This window comes from Petaurus breviceps, unplaced genomic scaffold (assembly GCF_028583685.1).
Source record: "Petaurus breviceps papuanus isolate PSGF00001 unplaced genomic scaffold, PetGlider_PUasm1.0 227, whole genome shotgun sequence".
NCBI lineage: Eukaryota > Metazoa > Chordata > Mammalia > Diprotodontia > Petauridae > Petaurus > Petaurus breviceps.
The window spans coordinates 10,241,352-10,264,028 of NW_027185896.1; the positions used below are offsets into that span (position 1 = coordinate 10,241,352).

The window sequence follows — 22,677 nt, forward strand, 5'->3', positions numbered from 1 at the left end:
GATGGAGCGCAAAAAGGGTATCATTGTCATACAAGCATACACCCTTCCTGCTGGTGGCACTGGAGCATTTAGTTACTGCATTTCGGGGGGCCTCAAGCCAATCCCTGTGGCATACAGTCAGGCCCTGCAGCCACCCTCTCCCTGCTCTGGGAGGAAGGCTGAGCCAGCTTGGTGCTGGCAGTGGGGTGGATGCCTATTTCCAAGTGGGGCAAGCTTTAGTTTTCACCAAGGCCTTTGAAGGAGGAGGGCTCCTGCTGCTCTCACACGAAAAGAAGCCAAGAAACCCACCTTTTCACCAGGGTCATGTTTATTAGCACACACCTCTGCTGAGCACTGTCAGGATCTATGGTCCACACTGAGCCTAGTACCTAGTCTCAGGGGCCAGCTGGGGTCATTCATGGGTCACAGGAATTAGCTAGATGGCTTCCAGGGATTCAGTTCAACCCCTCATTTGGCAGATGAGGAAATGGGCCAAATGCTTTTTTCTCTACATCTTGCTTCTCTCGTCTTAAAAACCACCCCCTAAAGCACCAAGACTAGAACTTAGCACTGAGTCCAGCTCTGGGGACAGCTGGGTTCTGATAATACAGAAGGGGCTTGCAGAAAATGCCCAAACTCAACCCCAAAGAGCAACTGAACATCAAGATGCAGCCCTTTGTACCCCCACTGCTCTCCAAGTGGAGTCAGACAGGACAGGCCCATCCTGTGGAATCCTGGGCTGGAGGCACGGATGGCTCCCTGCTGGTTCAGCTGAAGGTCTTGGCCTACTCCTTGTCCAGACAGGGAACGTGACAGGTTCTTCTCTCATCTCCCTCTAGCCTGGGAAGGGGTATAGGCCCAGAAGGGCAACACTGTAAACAGCCTGGGCTACATTCAGGATCCTCCTCTTTAGCTTATTATGAATCCCTTGTTAAGACAGTTTGGTGAACGGAAATGTCAGTATTGTGTTATCACAGCATGGGGTAAGAGAGAAAGATCAGGGACAAGTGGGCAGGTATCCTGAGCCTGCTCCTGGCTCCTCAGCATTCCAGGTGTGTGTGCAGCCAGAGGACGGTATTCATGAAGCTGTCAGACTCCACTTCCACCTCAGACAGTGAGTGGTTGCTCCTGGGATAGAGCAAGAACCTGGAGAGCACAGAATATCTCACATAACCATCCATCCTTCCTCCCTTTTCGGCAGAGTGCTACTCCAAGGTGTTGCCAGGCTAGGCCCCCTTATAACTTCACTCGGGCCTTTCAGGCTCATGGTATCCTCCAGGTTCCTGACCAGACTGTCAGCCTTCCCAAGCCCACCATATGCAAGCCCTGCTGAGCCAATCGCCTTTATCTTCAGTAGTTAGTTCCCCAAAAGGACACAATCTAGGTGCCACTACTCACCGCACAGGGACCTTCCTGGCTACCAGAGCCCGATAATACTCCATACCCTGTCTGTAAGGAACACGTTTGTCTTCTTGGCCCAGCATGAGGAGAAGGGGCGTTTTAACCTGCAGAGCATAGGGAGAATGCTTTTGCCTGTGGAACAGAGCCTCCCCTGGCGAAGGGGCAGTGGGAGAGCAGGAGGGGGTACCGCACCTGAGAAGCATACTTGATTGGAGATTTGTTCAGCATCTCTGCCCAGGTGGTGGGGTCAGGGAGGCAATCAGTAGTATAGAGAAAGCCTGCTTCTACCATGCACCTGTGAAGAGGCCAGACTGAGTACTGCACTCACTCCACTCAGAGCAGAGGGAGAGAAAGATGGAGTGATGCTAACTGGTCTTTTCCTTCAACCTTACACTAACTTCATGGGGATGGTCCAGAGAAGTCACTCCCTGGCTAATTTTCCTCCTAGGGTAAGTTGGGTCAGGACTATCTGGAAACCCTCTAGCAGATGCCATTGGGAGGGGTCTGGGGCCTATGGGAGATTTACCCTGCCCAGTCAGATGCACAGTGAGAAGGGGGTAAACAGCTGGTATACCCAGAAAGCGGGGTGGGGAGGGGCAGGGGGTTAGGGTTGGCTTCCTGCTCCCCTTTAGCAACCTTTGGTGCAAGGCACACTCACCAGTCAGGAATGTCAGTAGAGCAGAACATGGATGCCACATTGATGACAGGATTCCTAACTACACAGGCACTGTAGGTATCTGGATACTGACCAATTAGGTGGCAAGACAGGAAGCCCCCATGGGACCCGCCCATGAGTGCCACTCGCCCCCTGTCGAACTCCTCCTCCTGCAGCACCTGCTCCACTGCAAACTGCAAGAGCAGAGGAGGAGGAGCTGTGGCAGGTTTGCCCTGGGCTTCCTCCCCTGCCACTCAGAGGGCTACAGATCGCAGGGAAAGGATCAGGGCAAGGGCATTTCTGCTAGGCCCTGGCAAGCAAGTGACCAAAGGATACAGCTGCCATTCCCTTTGGACACCCTGTGGCAGGGATAGGCTGTTAGTCAACAGCTCAATGACTGCACTGGGGAACCTGCATGATGTCGCAGATGGGCCCTGAGAAACGCCTGGCAGACTACAGGCGTTGGACACTGCTGATCAAGGGGGCAAGGAACGTACACGGGCAGAGTCTGTTGTGTGGGACCCACAGAACAGGGGTCAAAGGCAATTAGGGAGGCCTCAAGGAGCAGGCTTCTGCTGTGTCTGGTCAGGATGGCTGGGACTATGTTTGGGAGTTGTTAGGCAACCCCAGGGCTCACAGGCACGGAAACATCAGGCACGTCCTTGCTTTTTGCCCATGAGTGGCATGTAGCTTTAGCCCTGGCCACAGCAAAAGGAAACAGACTCCAGCCGAGGTCCCGGGGCAGACCAGAAGGCCCAAGTTATAGTTATCTCAGGGCTAAGGGCTTTTCATTCCCTACAGTGGTAACAAAGGGACCCCTTTGCTCATCTCATACCTGAACATCTTTCACATCTTGGTCTCCCACATTCCCAAGGAGGGAATAGATGTTATTCTGCCCAAAGCCTGTGGAACCTCGATAGTTCACTGCAAACAGATGGAGAGACTGGAGAGGTCATCAGGGCAATACCCCTGTCTGCAATGCATAGAAGGGGTCTGCATATCTGGAAGGGTATTATTTTTTCCCTCAAGTTCCTTATGCTGCTTATATGAATAAATCTGACCATTTTGGGAAGATTTAGAACCCGTTTAGAGTGTTCAGCTTTGAATTTACAATCAGACAAACACTACCACCATGTAAAAAGAGTACTGGCTGGAGCCAGAGGACGAGGGTGTGAATGCTAATTCTGAAGCTTCCAGGGCAGTTGGGAAAAGCTCCATTTCTGCTACAAGCCAGTGATGTTCCAACAAGAGATGCTGTACCATCACCCTGCCAGGGTATTCCCCCACCACATCCTGGCAGGTGCCCTCACACAATGCTTCCCCCAGCCCTCACTCACCTAGCAGGACAGCAAAGCCCATCTTACAGAGAACAGCAGGGAAGAGCATCCAGCTTGCCACAAAGGATGAATGTGGTCCCCCTACAAGACAGGGCAAAATGAGGTTGGGAGGAACTCCAGAGGGGAGAAGGGGGTGGAGGGGGTCAGACTGGGAAAGTGGGAAGCCTACCATGAGGCATGACCACAAGTGGAATCTTGCACTTCTCAGCTGTGCTGTGAGGTTGAAGGAGGATCACTTCAAAGTCAAGGCCAGCTACAAGGGAAAAAACCAGGACAATCAGCTGGAGAAATCTCAGTGTTTCAAAGGATTTTCTTAGAAATCATGAGTTTCCCCAGCCAAGAGAAAGGCTTCCACTAAAGGGAACATGCCATGAATTCTTGGAGAAAGACCCAGAGAAGAGGTCAAACAACTTGTCAAAGGGCCCGCACAACCCTGCCCCCTTCCATGGGGAGAACCCCAGGGAGCAGGAGCTGACAAAGGCTGCCAACATGCACACTGGGTGGGCTGGAAGTTGAGCCTGCCCTCCCAGAGAGACAGGGATGAAGGTAACAGTCTCAGTGCAAATCCTAGTAAACATAAGGCAGGGGCCTTCCCTACCACCTTTTTTTCAGAGACCATAGCCCTAGTCCTGACTTTGAGTCAACTCAAAGTTTCTCTGGAATCTGAGGTCAGGGGTGTGACACTCTCATGGGCCAGGCCCTTCCTCTCCCTAGACCAAGAGCTAGAACTCTGATATGACTGGAGCCAGGAGAAGCTGCAGCCATCCTCCTCCTGCCTGCACACAGAAGCCAACTCTGCCATCAGGGAGGTGATGAAAAATTTAACCTTGTTGCTTTCCCTATCCTCCACTCCACTAGCTCTGACATGCTAAGTGCCTGACCTATCTGGCCTGCAGTTTCCCGAATACTTGGGTCCTGACATTTGGCCTGTGATTGTTAGAACTGACCAGCCCTTGTGAGAGCTTGGACAGAGAAGAAAATCTGTGTTACTCCTCACTCTGGCCTTCAGTTTTCCCACTGGAAAACAAGGGGGTTGGACTAAATGATCTCTAACATTCTGTGTTCTACAGTCCCTTCTAGCTGTGATGGTCCACGGTCTGTGAGTCTAAAGTAGTACTGATACCAGCTCATGTCAGGTCAAATGGTAACCGTGTGAAGCTACATCTGACTGAAATACCAACACTGTTACAATAATGGTCATATAAAAGTAACGAATTATGAGGCAAGATCTGAAGATCGTTACTCATGTCACACTGCTCTGAAACGGCAAACTCCAAACATTCACAGGGCTTTCTGTCTGTGGCATTCGAGAGCAGCACAGCACAAGCCACCCAAAGGGGGCCCTTGGGGACAAGCACAGAGAGTATATGTGGCGGGGTCTGGCATTTCATGGAATCGGGAGGAATGAGTTTCTGCCCTTCTCAGGGGATCCCTCCACTGGAACGCTGCCCTGTCCCCAGGACCATCCCCAGCTAAATGACACCTGCTCAGACTCACGGTACTTTGGGTTCTCTTGTTCAGGAGGAGGTGTCAGGACACGGATGGCCCAAGTGATTTCTGGGATGGACTCTGCCTCTTCCAGGGTTACCCAGAGGATCTCTTTCTCCTTCCCTGAGGGAGGCAGGAACCCCACTTTCTACCAAGGAGAGAAAGACTGTTATAGAAGAAATTGCTGGTTTTAACTGGCTTCTTTACCCCATTTTCTTTGTTTAAAAAAAAAAAAGCAGTTTAAAGTCTCTTAAAATTTACCATTGGATCAGAGGAATATGAAGGAAAATGTATTTTATTGTGGCTCACTGTAAGGACACAAATGCTGAGTACAATGTAGAACTTTTAACTTTAAAATGTACAAACTCTCAGATCACCAAAGTTAAACGATGACCCATCCATGACTTCAAGTTAGAAATGAATTGGTGGGGGATGGGCAGTGAGCATGTGACAGACATTTCATAACAAAGTCAAAGGGCCTTGTGGAGGCATGCTTTCCTCTTCCATTAAGCTTTGGTTTGAGCCTCAAGGTCAAAATGCAGAGCAATTAAAAACGTATTAGACAACAGAGGACGGATCTGGGACCTGGCAGGACTCTGACATCTCTGCCCACCCAGCCTCAGTCTTCCTCCTGAACTTTAGGCCCACGTGACCAAGGCATTTCAATGTCCTGGAGATGTCAACTCATCTTCCAGTTTAAGTGAGACTGGCCACATCTGCAGCCTCCCGATCTAAGCCTCCTACTGCTATTCTGAAAGGAAGGAGGTGTATGCTTTCATCTTCTGCCAAGCCCATACCTGGTATGATGGGAATATCACCTCTTCTTATTCCTGCCTCAGGGGTGGAGAGGGTGCAAGGCTGTGTCTCTTTAACCAAGAAAAACCGTTCCTATCTCTTTTTGGTCTGAAATAGGGATTATATGGCTCTCTCCATGTAAGAAACCACTACCCACAGACCTGGATGGGTGTTATTAAAATCTGCTGGGCCTATCCTAGAACTTCCTGCACCTTTTTTTTTTCGGAGGAGGGAAGGTAGGGCAATTGGGGTTAAGTGACTTGCCCAAGATCACATGGCTAGTTTTGTGTTAAATGTCTGAGTCTGGATTTGAACTCAGGTCCTCCTAACTCCAGGGCTGGTGCTCTATTTACTGTACCACCTAGCTGCCCCCCTTCCTGCAAATTTTAATGGAGAAATCAAAAAAAGGTAAAAATTGAGGGCCAGATGTGATCCTTTTTTTTTTCCCTGTTTCAAAGGCATTTAAAGTACTTACCAAACTTGGTGGTTGGTTGGGAGTGGAAAACTGAACTAGCATGAGGTCTTGGTCAATTGTGAGCAGCTTCCAGCTTCCCAAAGGCAATCCTAGAATGTAGCAATCCTAGGATGTAGCAGCACATCCCAGATGTGCTGAGCATCTCTTTCAGACACAAATGCCTCACCACTCCCCTAGCCACTGAGCAAAGTTAGGTCCTGCTAAACAGACCCTTCAAATGTTCTGAGTTCTAGGCACACTGACAGTCTCCCTACCCTCAACACCATGCCAGTGTCTTAACCCCAGGCACAGAATTTCTATTAAATAATTTAGGACTTAATTATTTTGTTAGATACTGTTAGCTGTTTTTCTTGTGTTCACTGGTTTTTCCAAACAGACTGTGAGTGAATTAAGGCAGAGACCAGATCTCACATCCGTATTCAACAATTCAATTGGCTAGCACTGGGTGGGGATACACGGGCATTCAACGAATGCTAGTTTTGTACGTGGCCATGTGGGAAATTTGTTTTGCTTGCCTATACTACTCGTTTTCTTTTTTTCAATGGGAGGTGGATAGAAAGGAGAGAAAAGAGATTTTTGTAAATTGAAAAATAAAAATATTCTAGAAAATGCTAACTGACTGATGCACATGAAGTCTGATTTGCCCCAAAGAAGGGCTTGCAAGGCTGTTGCAGGGCATATGAAAGAAAGCCCAGCACCTGCTGGGGCAGCTCATACCCCTTGCCCAGTGATGATGAATCAGAATGTGCTCCCCAGGGGATCACAGTGACTCTGAGTTCTCAAGTTTTTGGAGGGCACTGAGCTAACACATTCCCTTGCCACACCATACCAGCTGTCAGGGAGGTCACACTGCCTGTCTGGGTATTCACTGCAAACAGATCCTACAGGAAAAAGGGGAACAAAGAACAGTCCCATATTAGAGCACCAACTCAGTACCAAATGAGTATTTTTTACAATGAGGTTTTGCATTTCTCTGGTTCCTAGTGGTCTAAAAGGATACAATCTCCATGGTTTATACCAATAGCTTTCATTGTCCTCAAGTGGGAAGTTGCCTCTTTGTACCTCGATACTGAAATCTAAGACTCAAAGCTCAGTGCTTGTAGAAAGAACCCTGGATCTGGACTCAGGAGGCCTCAGGTTACGCTTCAGTCCTGGTACCTCCTACCAGCATGGCACAGGCAAGCTGTTTCACTTCTCTAGGCCTCTTAACATCTGTAAAATGTAGGTGTTAAGTAGCCCTAGATCCTCTGCCTCCCTCTGGCTGTCTTGCTCTCTGACTGGCAGGAAAAAGAACACAAGCTCTCCTTCTGAATCCTGCCATCACCATCCCTGTCTAGGGGTAGAAAACCCATAGAAGAATGAGATACTTACCTAATGGCCTATGGGAAATGCTGGCAGCTTTTTAGGAAAGATAAAGCTTGAGGGAAGTGGGAGGCTGACTACTGTTTCACCGGTTACACCCTCCTTCTGTCTCACCCAGAAGTCAGCTATGTGGGACATCCTAGGGAAAGAGCCTCCTAAGCCCTAACACTGGGAAACCAGGGATAGGAAGAAAAGGAGGGCTAGAAATGGACTCCTTTCTCTTTCCCTCTAAAAATCCAAATTCCTCTGAGTCAGATCAGAACTTAAAAGTGTCAGCTAAGAATGGCTCAACTGTCAATCAAAACCTGGGCAAGGATTAGTTGAGAGTCAATTAAAGGGTAAAAGTGAGTTTTGCAAGGAAAGAAAAAAGAGACAGGAGCAGCAGAGACAAGGGACCATTTTTCTCTGGCTATGCTGCTCAAAAATCATTAAATGTGCCACCTTTGGCACATTTATTTGGCACAGAAGATGCCCAACCCTTTAAGGGCCATCTCCTTCTCCAAGGACATGCTCTGCCTGGGCTGATTTCCCAGGGGAGGAGCCTCGAGTTTTGTGTTAACTGACCAGGGATGTAAACCAGAGTTTCAAGGGCCCCAGGAAGGACAAGGTATGCCATTTCCAACAGAATGTTGCCCCGTACTAAACATATTCTTATAGCAAAAAGGATCGATTCTCCTCACCTGTCGGCTCCTCAGGCCAGAATCAAAGACGACTCTCTGACTATCTCCTGACCAACATCCCAAAGGTAACAGGTTACAATAGATTCCAGAAAAGTGATCTAAGGAAAAGAATCAGGCTTGTAACAGAATCTTAGAAAACACATGACTTACAACAGCTTTTTCACTACCCAAAGAATAAAAATTAAGGCCTCTAAGAAGGAAGCTTGAGACTCAGAGGTAGAGAACAAGGGTCACTTGGAGACCGTTTCGCTGCTCAGAAAGAAATGAGAAAGACAAGAGGACAAGAAGGTGAATTCTGTTTCCACCATGTATCTTTCGAATCAAGTCTGGTTGAGGAGTCAACGTGGAAAACAAGTTATCCTGCAGGATTAAAAAGCTAATCCAGGGAGAGAAAGAGAAATGCTATTTGGGGTGAGAATTAATCCCTAGGTGAGAGGAAGGAGGGCCCATGAAGATCAAGAAAAAGAAGTCTTCAAAGGTTTCTTAGAAATCTGACTGAAAACTATTAGGGCCCTAGGGTAGATATAAGTTTTAAGGGGGAAAAAAATCTAAGTGAAATATCTTCATTGAATAACACATAAAAGGAATGTGGGCAGTTTTGGAGTTTTCCTAGAGAAAGAAACCTCCCGTTGGCCTGAATTCTGATAGGTTTACCCCTTTAAAATGTTGGGGCTTCAGTTTTCTCATCTATAAAACTGGCACTAAGACATATCTGGATTCCAGGGTAGTTAAGAATAATCCTATTAAAATAACTGCATAGAAGTCTGGGCATGAAATAGAGCCTAAAAACATATGTAAGTCTATTGTGCATCCTGTAACATAAAACCTAAAGCATAATTATTTGCCATTGCTCCTATATTTGGATTTTAGGTACTTCCTAATAGTATAACTGAAGGCACGTCTATTTCCTCATCTGCAGAATGGGGATACAAATACTTTTGCAGAAAGCCTCTGGCAAGCTTTTAAGCATCTGATGAGTGACTGCTCCTGTTTCTGATTCTCTTTGGACAGCTAGCCCTGTGCTGTTTAGCTAGGTTACAAGAGGCATACAAGGGTATTTCTGGAGCTCAGGTACCACTTAATCCTCCTGATGCCTAAGATGCAGAATAATTGAGATCCTTCTTAAAGTGAGTTAGGACATACTCGCTAACATGTGGGCCATAAATAAGATAAGGCTCAGTTCTGCATGTAAAATCATATTTGATGCACACACACATACATTTAAGAGAGGCAGGCAGTGGGGTGGTACAGCAGACAGAGAGCACTGGGCACTCAATCAGGAAGACCGGTTTTCACATCTGGCCTCTGATACATACTGGCTGTCTTACCCTGGTAAATCACCTGACCGTGCCTGCCTCAGTTTCTTCAATCAGAAAATGGGGATAAGAGTGGTGAAGATCAAGTGAAATAATACTGATTAACTACTTAACATAGTGCTTGGCACACAGTAGGTGCTTAATAAATGCTTATTCCTTCCTCATCTGTGACCTCATAGGTACAATCTCGATCCCTCTGCGTGGGGGGCACATATATTTAGGTCTGGCGTCAATGGCTTTATCTGCATACTGAAGAAACCCAGGGTGCTGACCTAAGGCACACCCCCAATCAACCAGGTAATTCTGGGATCATGCTAAGGAAGCTGAATGCTGACCACTGACCAGATGGGATCTCTGGGCAGAGGGATCACATGGCTGGTCACGGTTACATGGTGTTAGTGTTGCATGACAGAGGAAAAGGGTACCAATCTAGCAGGAGGAGCTCCTTTTCTGCAGAGGAGTTCCAGGTTCCTAGAGAGCCTCATATTACAGAGACACACAGTTGCTCTCAGTCCTCCAAAAAAGGACTTACCAACCCAATAGGCCTCTCGAAGTAGGTCTTTCATCCAGAGGGTATCAAGGCCCCAAGCCCCACAAAGCTTCATCCTAATGTATGTTTTCTCCCCCCCAGAGGCAGGACTATTTTTAGTCACAACAACAGCAAGGGCTGTTCGGGTCCAGCTGGCTCTAGGCCTGACTAACCCTACTGCTACCTCTAGGTAATGAGGTCATTACTTGGTTACAGACTTTCAAACCACTTTTCTAGGAGAGGACAACTTGACACAGGGTGAACTGATAAAGTCATAAAAGGGTTTTCTTTCCAGCTTTCTTCCAACTTTGAAAAAGGAGGCAAGAGCCTCAGCAGGGAAGGCTGCCTAAGCAGTAGCTAGTGTCCTCCATGGAGTCCTGTTGTGAAGGGGGAACATTCTCTGCACACTCCCCACCCTCGATAACTGTTATACAGCAGCAGCTATTCATGGGCTCCCCTTGCAGTGAGGAGACAACAACAGGAGCCTATGTTTCTATAGAACTTTGATATTTGCCAATTACTTTCCTCACAATAACCCTGAGAGGTAAGATCAGACACCAATCTCTCACAAAACTGAGGTTTACAGGTTAAGCACTATGGTATAGAAGTAGGAAGTATCCAGGCCGCAACTCAGGTCTGAGTGCAATGCTCTTTTTACGAGGCCAGTAGCCTCTGAAAACTTGTCAAATCCACGCATAAATCTAAGGCAAGCAGGCAAGTAAGTTTTAGCATAAGGTCAGAGCTGACAGGTATAAATAGGCCCCTACCCAATGAACTGGTGAAGGACAGTGATACACAAGGCCATCCTGAGGTAGCTATACCCGCTGCTGGAATATTGAGGTAAAGACCCTGCCAACCACTCTTTATAGAAGGTGAATAGACCTTACTACCCACCACCACTCGAGGCCTGTAAAATGACTAGTTTCCAAGGTACAGTATCCCAATTAGAAGAGGTTTCCCTAAAAAGCTAGTTGATGAGGTACAGAAGTAAATGGCTGAAAGTCTAATCCCTACTCAAGTAGCATGCAATGCTGCAGAAAAGAACAAGCCCCCAGGGTTCATGCCTGGCAGGAGCTGACCTATAACTGCTCTACCAAGCTCCCCCTTGGTAAGAACAATCACCCTGGCAGCATTCCTGAAGGCTTCCCAAAACACCAAGGTTTCCAAAAACCCTCTTTAACAAAGGGGAGACTTTGGCATCCATAGCCCACACCTGCCCATTAGCCCTGCCTCAGTGGGTCTCATTTAGAGGAGCACAGCACCTTAAGGTGAGGTCTGCCATGCCAATGCCATTGATTCCAGCTGAGTCAAGTCTTCATGGGCCTCTCCAATCTGACTTCAAACCCCCTTTCCAGCCTGATGTCTCATTACTCCCCTGCAGGTATTCTCTGTTCTAGCTAAAATGAATCATTGCTATTCCACACACTGAACATTCCATCTCCTCACTGTCCTTTCCCACAAGTCCTCCCTCTCTCCCTTGGAAGACCAAGCTTTTTGGAAACTCTTCTTCTGTCAGCCAGTATCAGCCCTTCATGAAGACTTCCCTGAACCCCTAAAGCTGTTAGTGATCTTGACCTTCTCAAGTTACCTTGCTTGATATTTATCTGGGGGTACTATCTCCAGGAGAATGTAATCTTGATGGAGCAGGGGCCATTTAATTTGTCTTTGCAGCCCCAGGACCTAGCACAGGGTTTGTGCTGAATGTAACTATATAAGGCAGGGGGGCTCTGCTCCTGTCCACAACACAGGACCCAATCTGAGGTCCTGAAGGGCGGCACAGTATAATGGAAACGATATTGGTTTTAAAATCAAGAGATCCGAGGTCTGCATGCTGGCTGTGCTCTTTACTACTTATGTGACTTTGGGCAAATCCCTTTCTGTCCCTGGGACTGGTCCTCATATATAAGAAGGATGGACCTGTCTGGTTATAAAGTCTTAAGGCCACCAATTTGTATGGCAGTAACAAGTTTGAAAATGGTATCTATTGATTGTGCTTCTGCTTGGAACAGCTGTGATAATGCAAGTGTTGGAGCCTTTGTTTCTTCTCACCCAAGGGATCATGAGAAGGGAGTAGGAAAGCTTTAATCCTGTCCAATTCCTGACAAAAGATAGGTCTGTGGAAGTGAATGGTTAACAGGGATTTGTCAAAGATTGTCAAAGATCGGACATCTTCAAACATGCCCTGTCATCAAAACTACAGCAGAGAGGATGGCCAGGGAGCTGTGCCCCACAAGTTACAGTCCCCAAACAAGTAACTACAAATCATCAGCATCTCACCTTCCAACTGTCGGGGCACAACATCCACCACGACTGAGGTGACCTTCGTGTACCAGTCATACTGAAAGAAAGTGTGAAAATGGTTACATCTCAACTGATGGAGTTTCACATATTGACCCAAATGGGTTACCAGCCTAATTCCACCTGGGCCTCAGAGAGTCTGACCCATCAGAGACCAGAGTTCAACTCTTTTTTTTTTTTTAATGCTTTTTTAACTTCTGATTTACATCATTCATTTCTACCAGATTTTGAGTTACAAATTTTCTCCCCGTTTTTCCCCTACCCACTGCCCCAAAATAGCAGTCCCATAGGATATCCCCTCCTCCAATCTGCTCTCTCCCATATTTTCTCCCATACTGCTTTTGACTTTTCCAGTGGATCTCTATGCCCCAGTGCCTGTATATCTTATTTCCCAATTACATGTAAAATAGTATAATAATAGTATATATATATATTTGAATATTTGATTTTAAAACTTTTGAATTCTAGATTCATTCCCTTCCTCCTCCCTTGTCACTCACCCTTACTGGGAAGATAAGCAGTTCAGTACAGGTTGTACATGTGTGGCTAATGTAAAACATTAACATAGTAGATATATTGCAAAAGACTGACTATATTTCCCTCCCTCCTATCCCACCTCCCACTTGTTCTATTCTCTACTTTGATCCCATCCCTTTTCAAAAGTGGGTGCTTCCAAATTCCAACTTCCCTGCCCCCCCCCCGCCTGCCCTCCCTTCCATCATTCCCCCTCTCATCCCCTTCCCCCCCTACTCTCCTGGAGAGTGAGATACCCTTAGTGTGTATTTCATTCCCTCCTCAAGACAAATTCAATGGGAATAAGGTTGACCCATTCCCTTTTGCCTTCCTATTCTTCCCCTCCATTGTAACCATTTTCCCTTGCCTCTTCTATATGAGATAGTTTACCCCATTCTGTCTCTCCCCATCTCCTCTCATTATATTCCTCTCTCACATCTCAATTTCACCTTTTAAGTATCATCCCTTCCTGTTAAATTGGTCCTGTGCCCTCTATCTATGTATACCTGTAAACATATATATACACATGCACATATGTATTCATATGCCTGTATACCCTCATATATAGACATATATGTATTTCTATTCCCTTCAACTACTGAGAAAAGTTTCATAAGTTACAATTATTATTTTTCCATGTAGGAATGTTAAAAGTTCAACTTTGATAAGTTCCTTATAATTTCTTTTCCCTGTTTACCTTCTCATGCTTCTCTTGCTTCTTGTATCTGAATGTCAAATTTTCTATTCAACTCCCCTGAAACATGATACTCAGTTTTGCTGGGTAGGTGATTCTTGGTTTTAATCCCAGCTCCTTTGACCTCTGGAATATCATTTTCCAAGCCCTTTAATCCCTCAGTGTAGAAGCTGCCAGATCCTGGGTTATCCTGATTGTGTTTCCACAATATTCAAATTGTTTCCTCCTGGCTGCTTGTAATATTCTCTCCTTAATCTGGGAATTCTGGAACCTGGCTATAATATTCCTAGGAGTTTTCTTTTTGGGATCTTTTTCAGGAGGTGATCGGTGGATTCTTTCAACCTCTATTTTGCCCTCTGGTTCTAAAACATCAGGGCAGTTTTCTTTGAGAACTTCCTGGAGGATGATTTCTAGGTTCTTACTTTGATTATGGCTTTCAGGTAGTCCAATAATTTTTAAATTATCTCTCCTGGATCTATTTTCCAGGTCAGTGGTTTTTCCCATGAGATATTTCACATTGCCTTCTATTCTTTCGTTTGGATCTGTTTAACAGCATCCTGATTTCTCATAAAGTCATTAGCTTCCATTTGCTCCAATCTAATTCTGAAGCAACGATTCTCCTCATTGAGCTTTTGAGATTCTTTTTCCATCTGGCAAATTCAGCTTTTTAAGGCATTCTTCTCCTCATTGCCTTTTTGAGCCTCTTTTGCCATTTGACTTAGTCTATTTTTTAAGGTGTTATCTTCCTCAGTCAGGCTGTTGACTCTCATTTTGTAATTTTCTTGCATTGTTCTCATTTCTCTTCCCAATTTTTCCTCCACTTCTCTTATCTGTTTCTTAAGGTCCTCTATGGCCTGTAACCAGCTCGTATTTTCCTTTGAAGCTTTTGGGGCAGGAGTTCTGACTTCACTGTCTTCCTCCTGTTCCATGCTTTGCTCCTTTTTGTCCCCAAAATAGGAGTGTAATGTTGGAATCTTCTGTCTGCTTTGTTTCCTTTGCCTGGTCATGCTGCCCCTCAGTCACTTGACCCCTGGGCTTTTTGCCACAGTAGGACTCTGCCACCAGACAGTGGAGCTTTCATCCCAAACGCTGGGGTTTTCTCAGCTGCCGGAGGTTTTAGATGGGTTCCCTCTCTGAGGTCTCCACATGCTCTGGCAAGCTGGACACACACCCCAGGCCCTCCACCCTAGACAGCAATCCAGATCCAAGAAGGTTAAAGCAAGAGTGATTACCCCTCAGACTGGGGCTTGATCCCCCTACACTCTTCAGGCCAGGAGCTGAAGCTGCCACATGGTGCTCGCTGGCTGGCTGTGCCAGCATCTCAGCGACTTCTTACCCTGGGGGCAAAAGCCATGCACTCCCACTTACTGGATCCCAAAGTCCAGACTGCACTGACCTCTCACTTTGTCCTTTGCATCTATGAGTTGATAAATCTGGAAATGGCCACAGCTGCTGCTGATCTGGAGTTCCTCCCGCCGGGCAGCTGGTCAGACCCACCCTGGGGCTAAAGCCTTGTCATGGGGCTGGGCTCGGCTCCCAGAGAGCTGCACTGGCCGATTCCTGCCGGCCTGCCGGGCTGTCCTCAGCAGGAGGTTAGCTTCTCTGTGTCATTTTGTGGGTTCTTCAGCTCCAAAGTTTGTTTAGAGTCCCCTTTTTACATGGATTGAAGAAGGTGGAAGCTGGAGCAGCGGGGAGGTCTTGCTTCTACTAGGCCATCTTGACTCCGCACCCCCTCCCCCCAGAGTCCAACTTTTAACCTGGCTCAGAAAGGCCTCGGGGTTAATGTTAGTGATAGGGAGGAATCCTGACTATCTGTAACAGCATCTGCCTGCCTACAATCTGGACAAACCTTTCCTACTGTACCCAGATAAGATGTTAGCACAGGCTTATATGTACTTCTCAAGGAGGTAGACCCATATTATGAGATCAATTTCTAACTACCCAAATAAAAAGACGGAACCCCAAACTGCCAAGTGTGTTTTAGTGAGAGCTCTAACCCAGCAGATAAGAATCTTTGTTCTAAACTGGTTTTCCCTCATTACTTAGGGGTGTACCTCTAATTCAAAGAGAAGCGGAATGGATACACCAAATCAATCCATTCACATTTATTAAGCACCCACTATGCCCCAGGCAATGTGCTGGTATTAAAGATACAAATATAAAAAATGAAAAAAATTCCTACTCACAAGGAGTTCACATTCTAGAAGGAAAAACAAGGATATATATTAATAAATGTAGGATAACTCCAAATGTTTGTAGCTACTATAGTCCATGTTCAGGTGCTAAGACTGAACCTGGATTTGGCAGAACTCAATGATCCACCACTACCATTAGCTGAGCAACAATAAACGGTCATTCACCAATAGGAATAATAAGATACAAGACATGCGCACATGGCCTGTATAGAGAGGTGAGGTTGGCTTGTCAGGGACATTAGCTGACTTCCTTATCTTAATCTGAGAACAGCAATATTCAATGGCAGCCTTGCTCCAGACTCACCAAGCACAACTGGCTGCACTGTTGATGGGGACTAAGGTTTGTGTACCGCAAATAGATGATACGACACTGATCTGGACTCAGCCGGGGAGAACACACAGCCACGGAGTCGTCTGAGAGGAGCTCTGTGACAAGAAATAAGGTGTGAGGAAAGGCACAATCCTACACTGGAAAGGAGGCACAACACTGGACTCCAATCCTTCAACCACTAGAACAAAATTTAAAAGACGGGGACAGTTTGGGTAATTGTGACATGTTTTGTTTTTATATTGATCTGCTGCTACTGAAATTAGCAGTATGTGGCAGGTATGATTTAATCTTTGAATCATGTTACTAATAATGCTTACATTTTTAAGAATTGTGTGAAAGGTCTCTAATAGCAAATATTCTTATTTCCCATTCTGTTCAGGGTTTCAAGTTTAAAAAAAAAAAGAAAGGAATCTGTGCTGGTAAGACCTAAGAAAGTTAGGGCACAAGTAGGACACAAGAAGTAGGTCACTTACCACATTTGCCGCCAGTGAGGTCTACATAGAACAGAGCCGACCTGGAACCAGCAGAGAGATTCTAAATGCCCGAGCTTGGAGCCTTCCTAGCCCCACTATTCCTTCACCCCCTCAACAATGCATTGGAGGAGAGCTGACAGGCAACCACAAGAGTACAGAAAGACCCAGTTCAGAGCAAGTAGCCAAGCCAAGTATTGGAAGCACAAGAAGTTAGACCAGCCTTGCCCAATCAATCTGTTCCCATTCTTCTCACCTGCGGTTGGTACAAAAACGCATTCCTAGTCGGAAAGGCTCATGCCACCAGCCCACAAACACCACACCAGTGTCACCAGGAGACCAGAATGCCTATGTGACACATAAAACCAAACTCAGAGCAACCGGTCAACTGGCCAGCGGAAGCATGGCCAGAACTAGAAGGTCCCCAAGGGACCGGGATTCACTGAGGTTTGTCATGCTGTCACTCTCTTACACTCACACACACACACACACATACACACACACAGGATTTTACATTTCATCAACACTTAGGAGTTAAAGTATGGGGGCAGCCCCTGCTTCAATGGTGACATTAGAGATAATGTCCTGTTCATGATTCATTGAAAAGACCCAAGCTTTCATTGCTGAATGGGTCCTGTGTGTCAGATGACCAACTTCAGAAGGATGGTTCCTTTGTCCTGGTCAGGAATAAGAGAAAATGGTGCTGACCTGTCCAGGGGAGATATTCTCTGGGACTCCTTCTAGCACTGAGATGTTCCCACTTTCAATATCCAGAATACACAGGACAGGGATGCTTTTGGAAACCAAATTTTCTCCCCAGTCTTCATGAAATATATACTGATCTCCCTGAAAAAAACAAAAAACAAACAGTCTCAAAACCCAGACACCACAAAAAACACTCTCAAACTAGTTTTGATCAGATATTCCATATTCTCAACCCCATCAAATTTTCCAAGTGATCCTGATGGGGTGCTTTGGTACTTGTGCTTGGACCCCAATTTCAAGATCACATTTCTCCCTATCCCTGACAGTTTTTTCCCCAGTCCAAGGATACTATGCCTAGCAGTTATTCATGAGTGGGCTCCAGTAATACAAACTATCTTTCCCCATCATAAGAACAAGCTGACCTCTGAAGAAATTCTCTTGCAAAAACAGGACAATCTTGTAACACAAAGGATTAGGGCAAATACCAGCCTGTACCTTGACTGCTTGGTCCTGTTTCTTTGGTTTGGCTGTCTCTTCATCACTGAGATCCAAGGCTTTGGTCTGGAAGAAAGATTCTGTCTTGGGACGTTTCTTCTCAGCCACGTAGAGAAGGTGGCTCTCTGAGTGTGACCACGACAGGCACCCAAAACAATCTAGGAAGGAGAATAAAAGTGCCTGAATCTTGCCTGGATCTGGGTTACCCACTCATTGCCCATCCCTCCCCTCACTGGTGGCTGCCTTCCAGCTCTTTCTCCAGGCTCTAGCCAAGGATGGCTTTCAATTCATAACAACAAAATGGTACATTAGCTCCAGTGACTATTATTATTATCACTCTCACAAAATCTCACCATCCTCATATACAATCCCATGCTTCTCCAGCGCTGTTAAGTTGATGCTCTTCAGCTTACAGTTCTTTGCCCAAACCTGAGGTGAAGATAATGTGAAAGTCTCAGCTAGCTCCCCTCCTTCTGCTTACAGCACTCAGGCCCTTCTCCAAAAGCATGAGCATCAGCCTTTTTTTTGGCCTGACTTAGGCATTTTCTATGAAAAAGTAAGCTCCCCAGGACTACCTCTTCCCCCCACTTCCAGATACAGGCCTTATCTAACAGATACTCCCTCACTCTGTCCCTCTAGGAGAACCTTCCACCCAAAGATAAAGCCAAGTCCTTCACCAGGCCCTAGAGGTACCACACCCTGTGGTAATTAACCAAACTCCAGAACCAGGGCCAAGACTTGCCTCCAGGAACTGTTTCTCTTCCCCAGCCTTGGAACTCCCAGTCTTACGAAGCACAGCCTTCAGTGCCCCTGAGGGGGAATCTCTGCTCAGCAGTCTGTGGGAACATCATGACCAGATGACTTCTGGACCTGCCCAAAGCTAGTTCTGTGGTTGGGAAGTTGCCAGGCCACAGGAGTAATTCTTATCAAAAAATAATTCTTCCTGAATTAGCTTGACTATACATATTTGCTGCAGGGAATTTGTTTTTCTTTTTTTCAGTGGGGTGAAGAGGGACAGAAAATAGATTTCTATTCATTAAAAAAATGAAATTTTATTTTAAAAAAGTAATTTTTATTGTGGGGCTGGGACTTCTCACAGATAAAACATGATATGAACCATAAACTCAAACAAAAATCTAAATTCAACCCAACCTTCAAGACTTGGTTCAAATCCCAACTCCTTCAACTACTCAGGATATCCAAGGGTGCCTCCCTTCTCTGAATTGCTAGCACATTTATAATCTAAATACTGCTTAATTGATTAGTAAAAGGATAAGGGAATTGTGAAGTTTTGGGTATTAAAAAAGGCAATGATATTTTTGATTCTAGGGTTCACAATGGGAGATCAGGCCTAGAATGTCCCAATGATGGCAAAAACCAGGTCAGTCAGTGTGAGGGAATTTTAGAAGGGGAAGGCAAGGATGGAAGGGAAGAGCCTTGGAGATAGAAGTTTTTGAATGGCAGTTTTGAAAGACTTCAAGACTCTTAGAGATGAGGAGAGGTCTGGAAAAATGTAAGGAACAGGAAAAAGTCAGTGCTAAACAGTTTGCCACTAATCTTTCTCTAATCCTTTTACCTTTAAAAATTCTTTTGGGGAGGCTAGGTGGTACAGTGAATAGGGCACCAGCCCTGGAGTCTGGAGGACCTCAGTTCAAATCTAGCCTCAGACACTTAACACAAAACTAGCTATGTAACCTTGGGCAAGTCACTTAACCCCAATTGCCCTACCTTCCCCACTCCAAAAAGCAAAAATTAAAAAAATAAAATAAAATTCTCTCTAAATAAACTGTAAACTCTGGGAGGGTAGACTTACCTCCCACAGCATGGCCCTGCAAGTAGTTGGACATTTAATAAAACAGTTTCTGAATAAAACTGTAAGATGCATCAGGTCATAGGGAAATACTAGGAGAAAATACCGAAAGCAGACTCAGCTAGCTTATCCAGGTGGCTACTGTGACACACCACAGGGATGCAGACCAGAAATGAACCCTTGGGAGAAGTATCCCTGCAGATGGAGGTCCTGGGGCTATTCCCCTAACACTTACTCCCCCTTGGTTTCAATGCTGTTGCCCGCAGGTCCAGAAAACACCACAGAGCCACCATCGTGGAACACAAGATACTGGCGGCAGAACCGGATGCTCTCCATCCGATCCAGGTCTCGCTGGGTCCATTCTGTAAGGGGAAGCCCAGAATCTGCAGCCCCAACTCAGCCTGGTTTTTCATCCAAGTTCCCCGCCCCACGCCCTTCCCCATCCTTCCCCACAGCTGTAAATGACTTCACCTTCTTCCAAAGAGGCCACCAGGACCTCAGCAACGTAGTGCATTAAGAGGCTTGGATTACTAATAAGAGGATTTGAACCGAAGGAGAATTCAGAGTTTCATCTAGTACAACGCCATCGCCATCATTTTACAAAGAAGAAGACTGAGGTCCAAACTTGGGGATAACTTGCTCCAAGTCCTCCAGAAAAGCTCTTTACCTCTTTACCGGAAGCCAGGTCTCCTACCTCCCGAGGTTATCCCGTACATCCTAGGGGCCTCCTGCCCCTCTCCGTGGCCATGACCCCAAGCCTAATCTCCCGGTACCCGCTCTTGCCTCAGTTTTCTCGGTTGTCGGCCCAGCACACTCTCCCTCCCGGGACTAGAAGCCCCCCAGCAGCCTTCCTCTCCGCGGCCCCCACGCCCCACAGCATCCTTCGGTCCTGGATCCCTGCCTCTAAGCCCCGGATCGTGCCCCCTTCCACAGTATACATGCACACACGTGCACGCAGGCACCCGTGTATTTCCCACTCCTGAGGCCGGTGACCCCGAGGCCCTGGGCTCACTCTGCCGGTTGGGCTCCCTCCCCTTCTCCCCCCTCCTCCCTCCCCGTCCGGCCCCCCGCCGCGGCACCTGTATGCACCGTGCGGTACTTGCCACCGTACTGGGTGGTGACTTCGGGACCCAGGCCGGCGGTGACCAGCGCGGGGTGGCGGCTCAGCGCTCGGTACAGCGCCTCGGCCTCGTTCGGCTCGCTCATCAGCACCTGCGCGGGGGGAACACACGGGTCAGGCCGCGGCCGCCGAGCGGGAGAGAGCCGAACCGGAGCCGGGGCTGAGCCGCGCCGAGCCCGTACCTGTCGCTCCATGGAGGTGGCTCCTGAACTTCTGGGGGCGGGACGCTCCGCAGCCCGGAAAAACCGGATCAGCTGCGGGGCGGGGCCCAGAGCGCATTTCCGCAGCTCCCGAGGGCAAAGTGCTCGGGTTGGACCCGCCCTCTCCAAGGTGCGCCCCAATAGGAGGCGGAGGTGGGACTAGAGAGGGTGCGGTCCACGGAAGGCGGAGTCGGACGGCTTTCTCGCCAATCTCCGCCAGTTTCCTTGCGCCAAGGTCCCGCTCCACCAAAGGACACGCCCCCTCCTCCCGTGAGGGGCGGGGCGTCAGGGCCACGGCTCTTCTGGTTGGTGGCTGTGGGCGAGGACTGCATCTTTCCTCCAGTGCGTGCTTGTCATTTTATCCAGGCCCGCCCCTTCGGTTTGTCCGGCCCGGAATGTCTGGGAGGAGTCAGGCGCTGCCTGTCCAAGTGTAAAAATCCAGTCGTTGTGATCAGTATCTAGCCACTGGACCCAGGTGGCTCCGGAGGCGAGAGTGAGGTGGTTGAGTGCATAGCCTTCTCTCACTTAAATTCAGTTCACTTCCAAGTCAAGACATCACCTCCCTGATGTCATGGTCCTCTTCCAGAAGGAAGGACAAACAACATGTGCGACGATCCAGCATCCTCCGGCAGAAGAAATCTTTTACACACGTCTTCTCAGAAGTCCCCAGGTCTTAGAAGATTCTGTTTAACCAGCATTTGCTTAAGCACCTATGTGCCAATGCACTGTGCTTTAAGCACCGGAGATGCCGATAAAAACAAAAACAATCCCAGCGCTCATAAAACTCAGTCTAAAAGAAGAATCGGCGTGCCAGCAGCCATGTACAAATAAGATATAGACGGGATGAAACGGGGCATAGTCTCAAAGGGAAGGCACAGTCATTGAATAGAACCAGGAAGGGATGTTTGCAAAAGGTGGGACTTTGGCTGGGATTAGAAGGAAGCCAGGGATAGTAGGAGGTGGAGATAAGGAATTAATCTACTTATTTTCATAATATTATATTGGGAAATAACCATCTTAGAGCAAGTTTGCAAACTCCTTCCATACTTGGAAGATCCATGCCATGATTTTATCTTAGGGTGAGCTCCCTTCACCAGGCTGGGGGCGGTCCTTTCCTAGGATCATAAGATCTTAAAATTGGAATGGACTCTATAAGTCACTTTGTTGGATCCCCTCATTTTACAGAAAAGGAATCAGGCAAATGCCTTAGTGCACTGTTTTTAGTGATGTTTTAGGGATTTGACTGGTGTGGTAACTCTCTCCAGTGAATTTGGAGTCGTTTTCTGTTTTCCTCAGCAGATGGCTCTTAATGAGTTGCTATTGCCAAAAATAATATTAATAATAATAATAATAAAATTATCTGTCCTTTGGTCCTAAGGCCATAGATCTATGCCTAGAAAACGTCTTACAGGTCAAATTCAACACCTTCATTTAAACTGAGGGCAAGAGGTAATGAGTGATATCCAGTGGGGCCCTGGGCTCTGATTGATCTGATCAGATCAATTCAGGGTATCTCCAAGCCTTGCTGCATTTCTAACTCCTCTTCCTCCCTTCCAACTCTTGTGTTGTCTCCTATTACAATTCAGAGACTGTCTTTGCATCCCCAGTGCTTATCACAATGCCTACCACATAGTAGGTGCTTCATTCATTCATTCATTCCCCAAGTACACCTAAGCCATAAGCTGTAGAGTGGGGAGTGGAACTCAGGTACTGTCAAGTGAACAAACATTTACTAAACACTTGTGTACCAGGCACTGTGCTTTGTGACTCCAAGTTCCCAGTTCTACACACTTTCCACTGAATCATGTCCCTCTATAGCCAAACCTGGC

At 47.0% G+C, this 22,677-nt stretch overlaps 1 protein-coding gene across 1 annotated transcript; it reads right to left on the minus strand.

Annotated features, from left to right (window-relative positions):
* Positions 1-289: 289 nt before the first annotated feature.
* APEH (acylaminoacyl-peptide hydrolase) lies at positions 290-20,974 on the minus strand. Its single transcript, XM_069095709.1, has 22 exons — positions 20,831-20,974; positions 20,608-20,740; positions 19,764-19,890; positions 18,461-18,554; positions 18,072-18,147; positions 17,719-17,876; positions 17,227-17,364; positions 16,775-16,866; positions 16,522-16,562; positions 16,022-16,143; positions 12,295-12,355; positions 8,173-8,270; positions 6,960-7,011; positions 6,131-6,219; positions 4,870-5,008; positions 3,542-3,625; positions 3,373-3,453; positions 2,871-2,959; positions 2,039-2,229; positions 1,573-1,675; positions 1,378-1,484; positions 290-1,125 (listed from the first exon to the last, which is right to left on the minus strand). The coding sequence occupies exons 1-22, from the start codon at positions 20,840-20,842 to the stop codon at positions 1,020-1,022; spliced, it is 2,193 nt and encodes a 730-aa protein (XP_068951810.1). The 5' UTR covers positions 20,843-20,974; the 3' UTR covers positions 290-1,019.
* Between the last annotated feature and the right edge of the window lie 1,703 nt (positions 20,975-22,677).

Excerpts from the sequence above, each read along its gene's own strand:
- APEH (XM_069095709.1), bottom strand. Across the intron at positions 5,009-6,130 it reads CCAACCAACCACCAAGTTTG|AAAGTGGGGTTCCTGCCTCC; the intron begins GTAAGTACTTTA and ends TCTCCTTGGTAG. Across the intron at positions 2,230-2,870 it reads AAGATGTGAAAGATGTTCAG|TTTGCAGTGGAGCAGGTGCT; the intron begins GTATGAGATGAG and ends CTGCTCTTGCAG.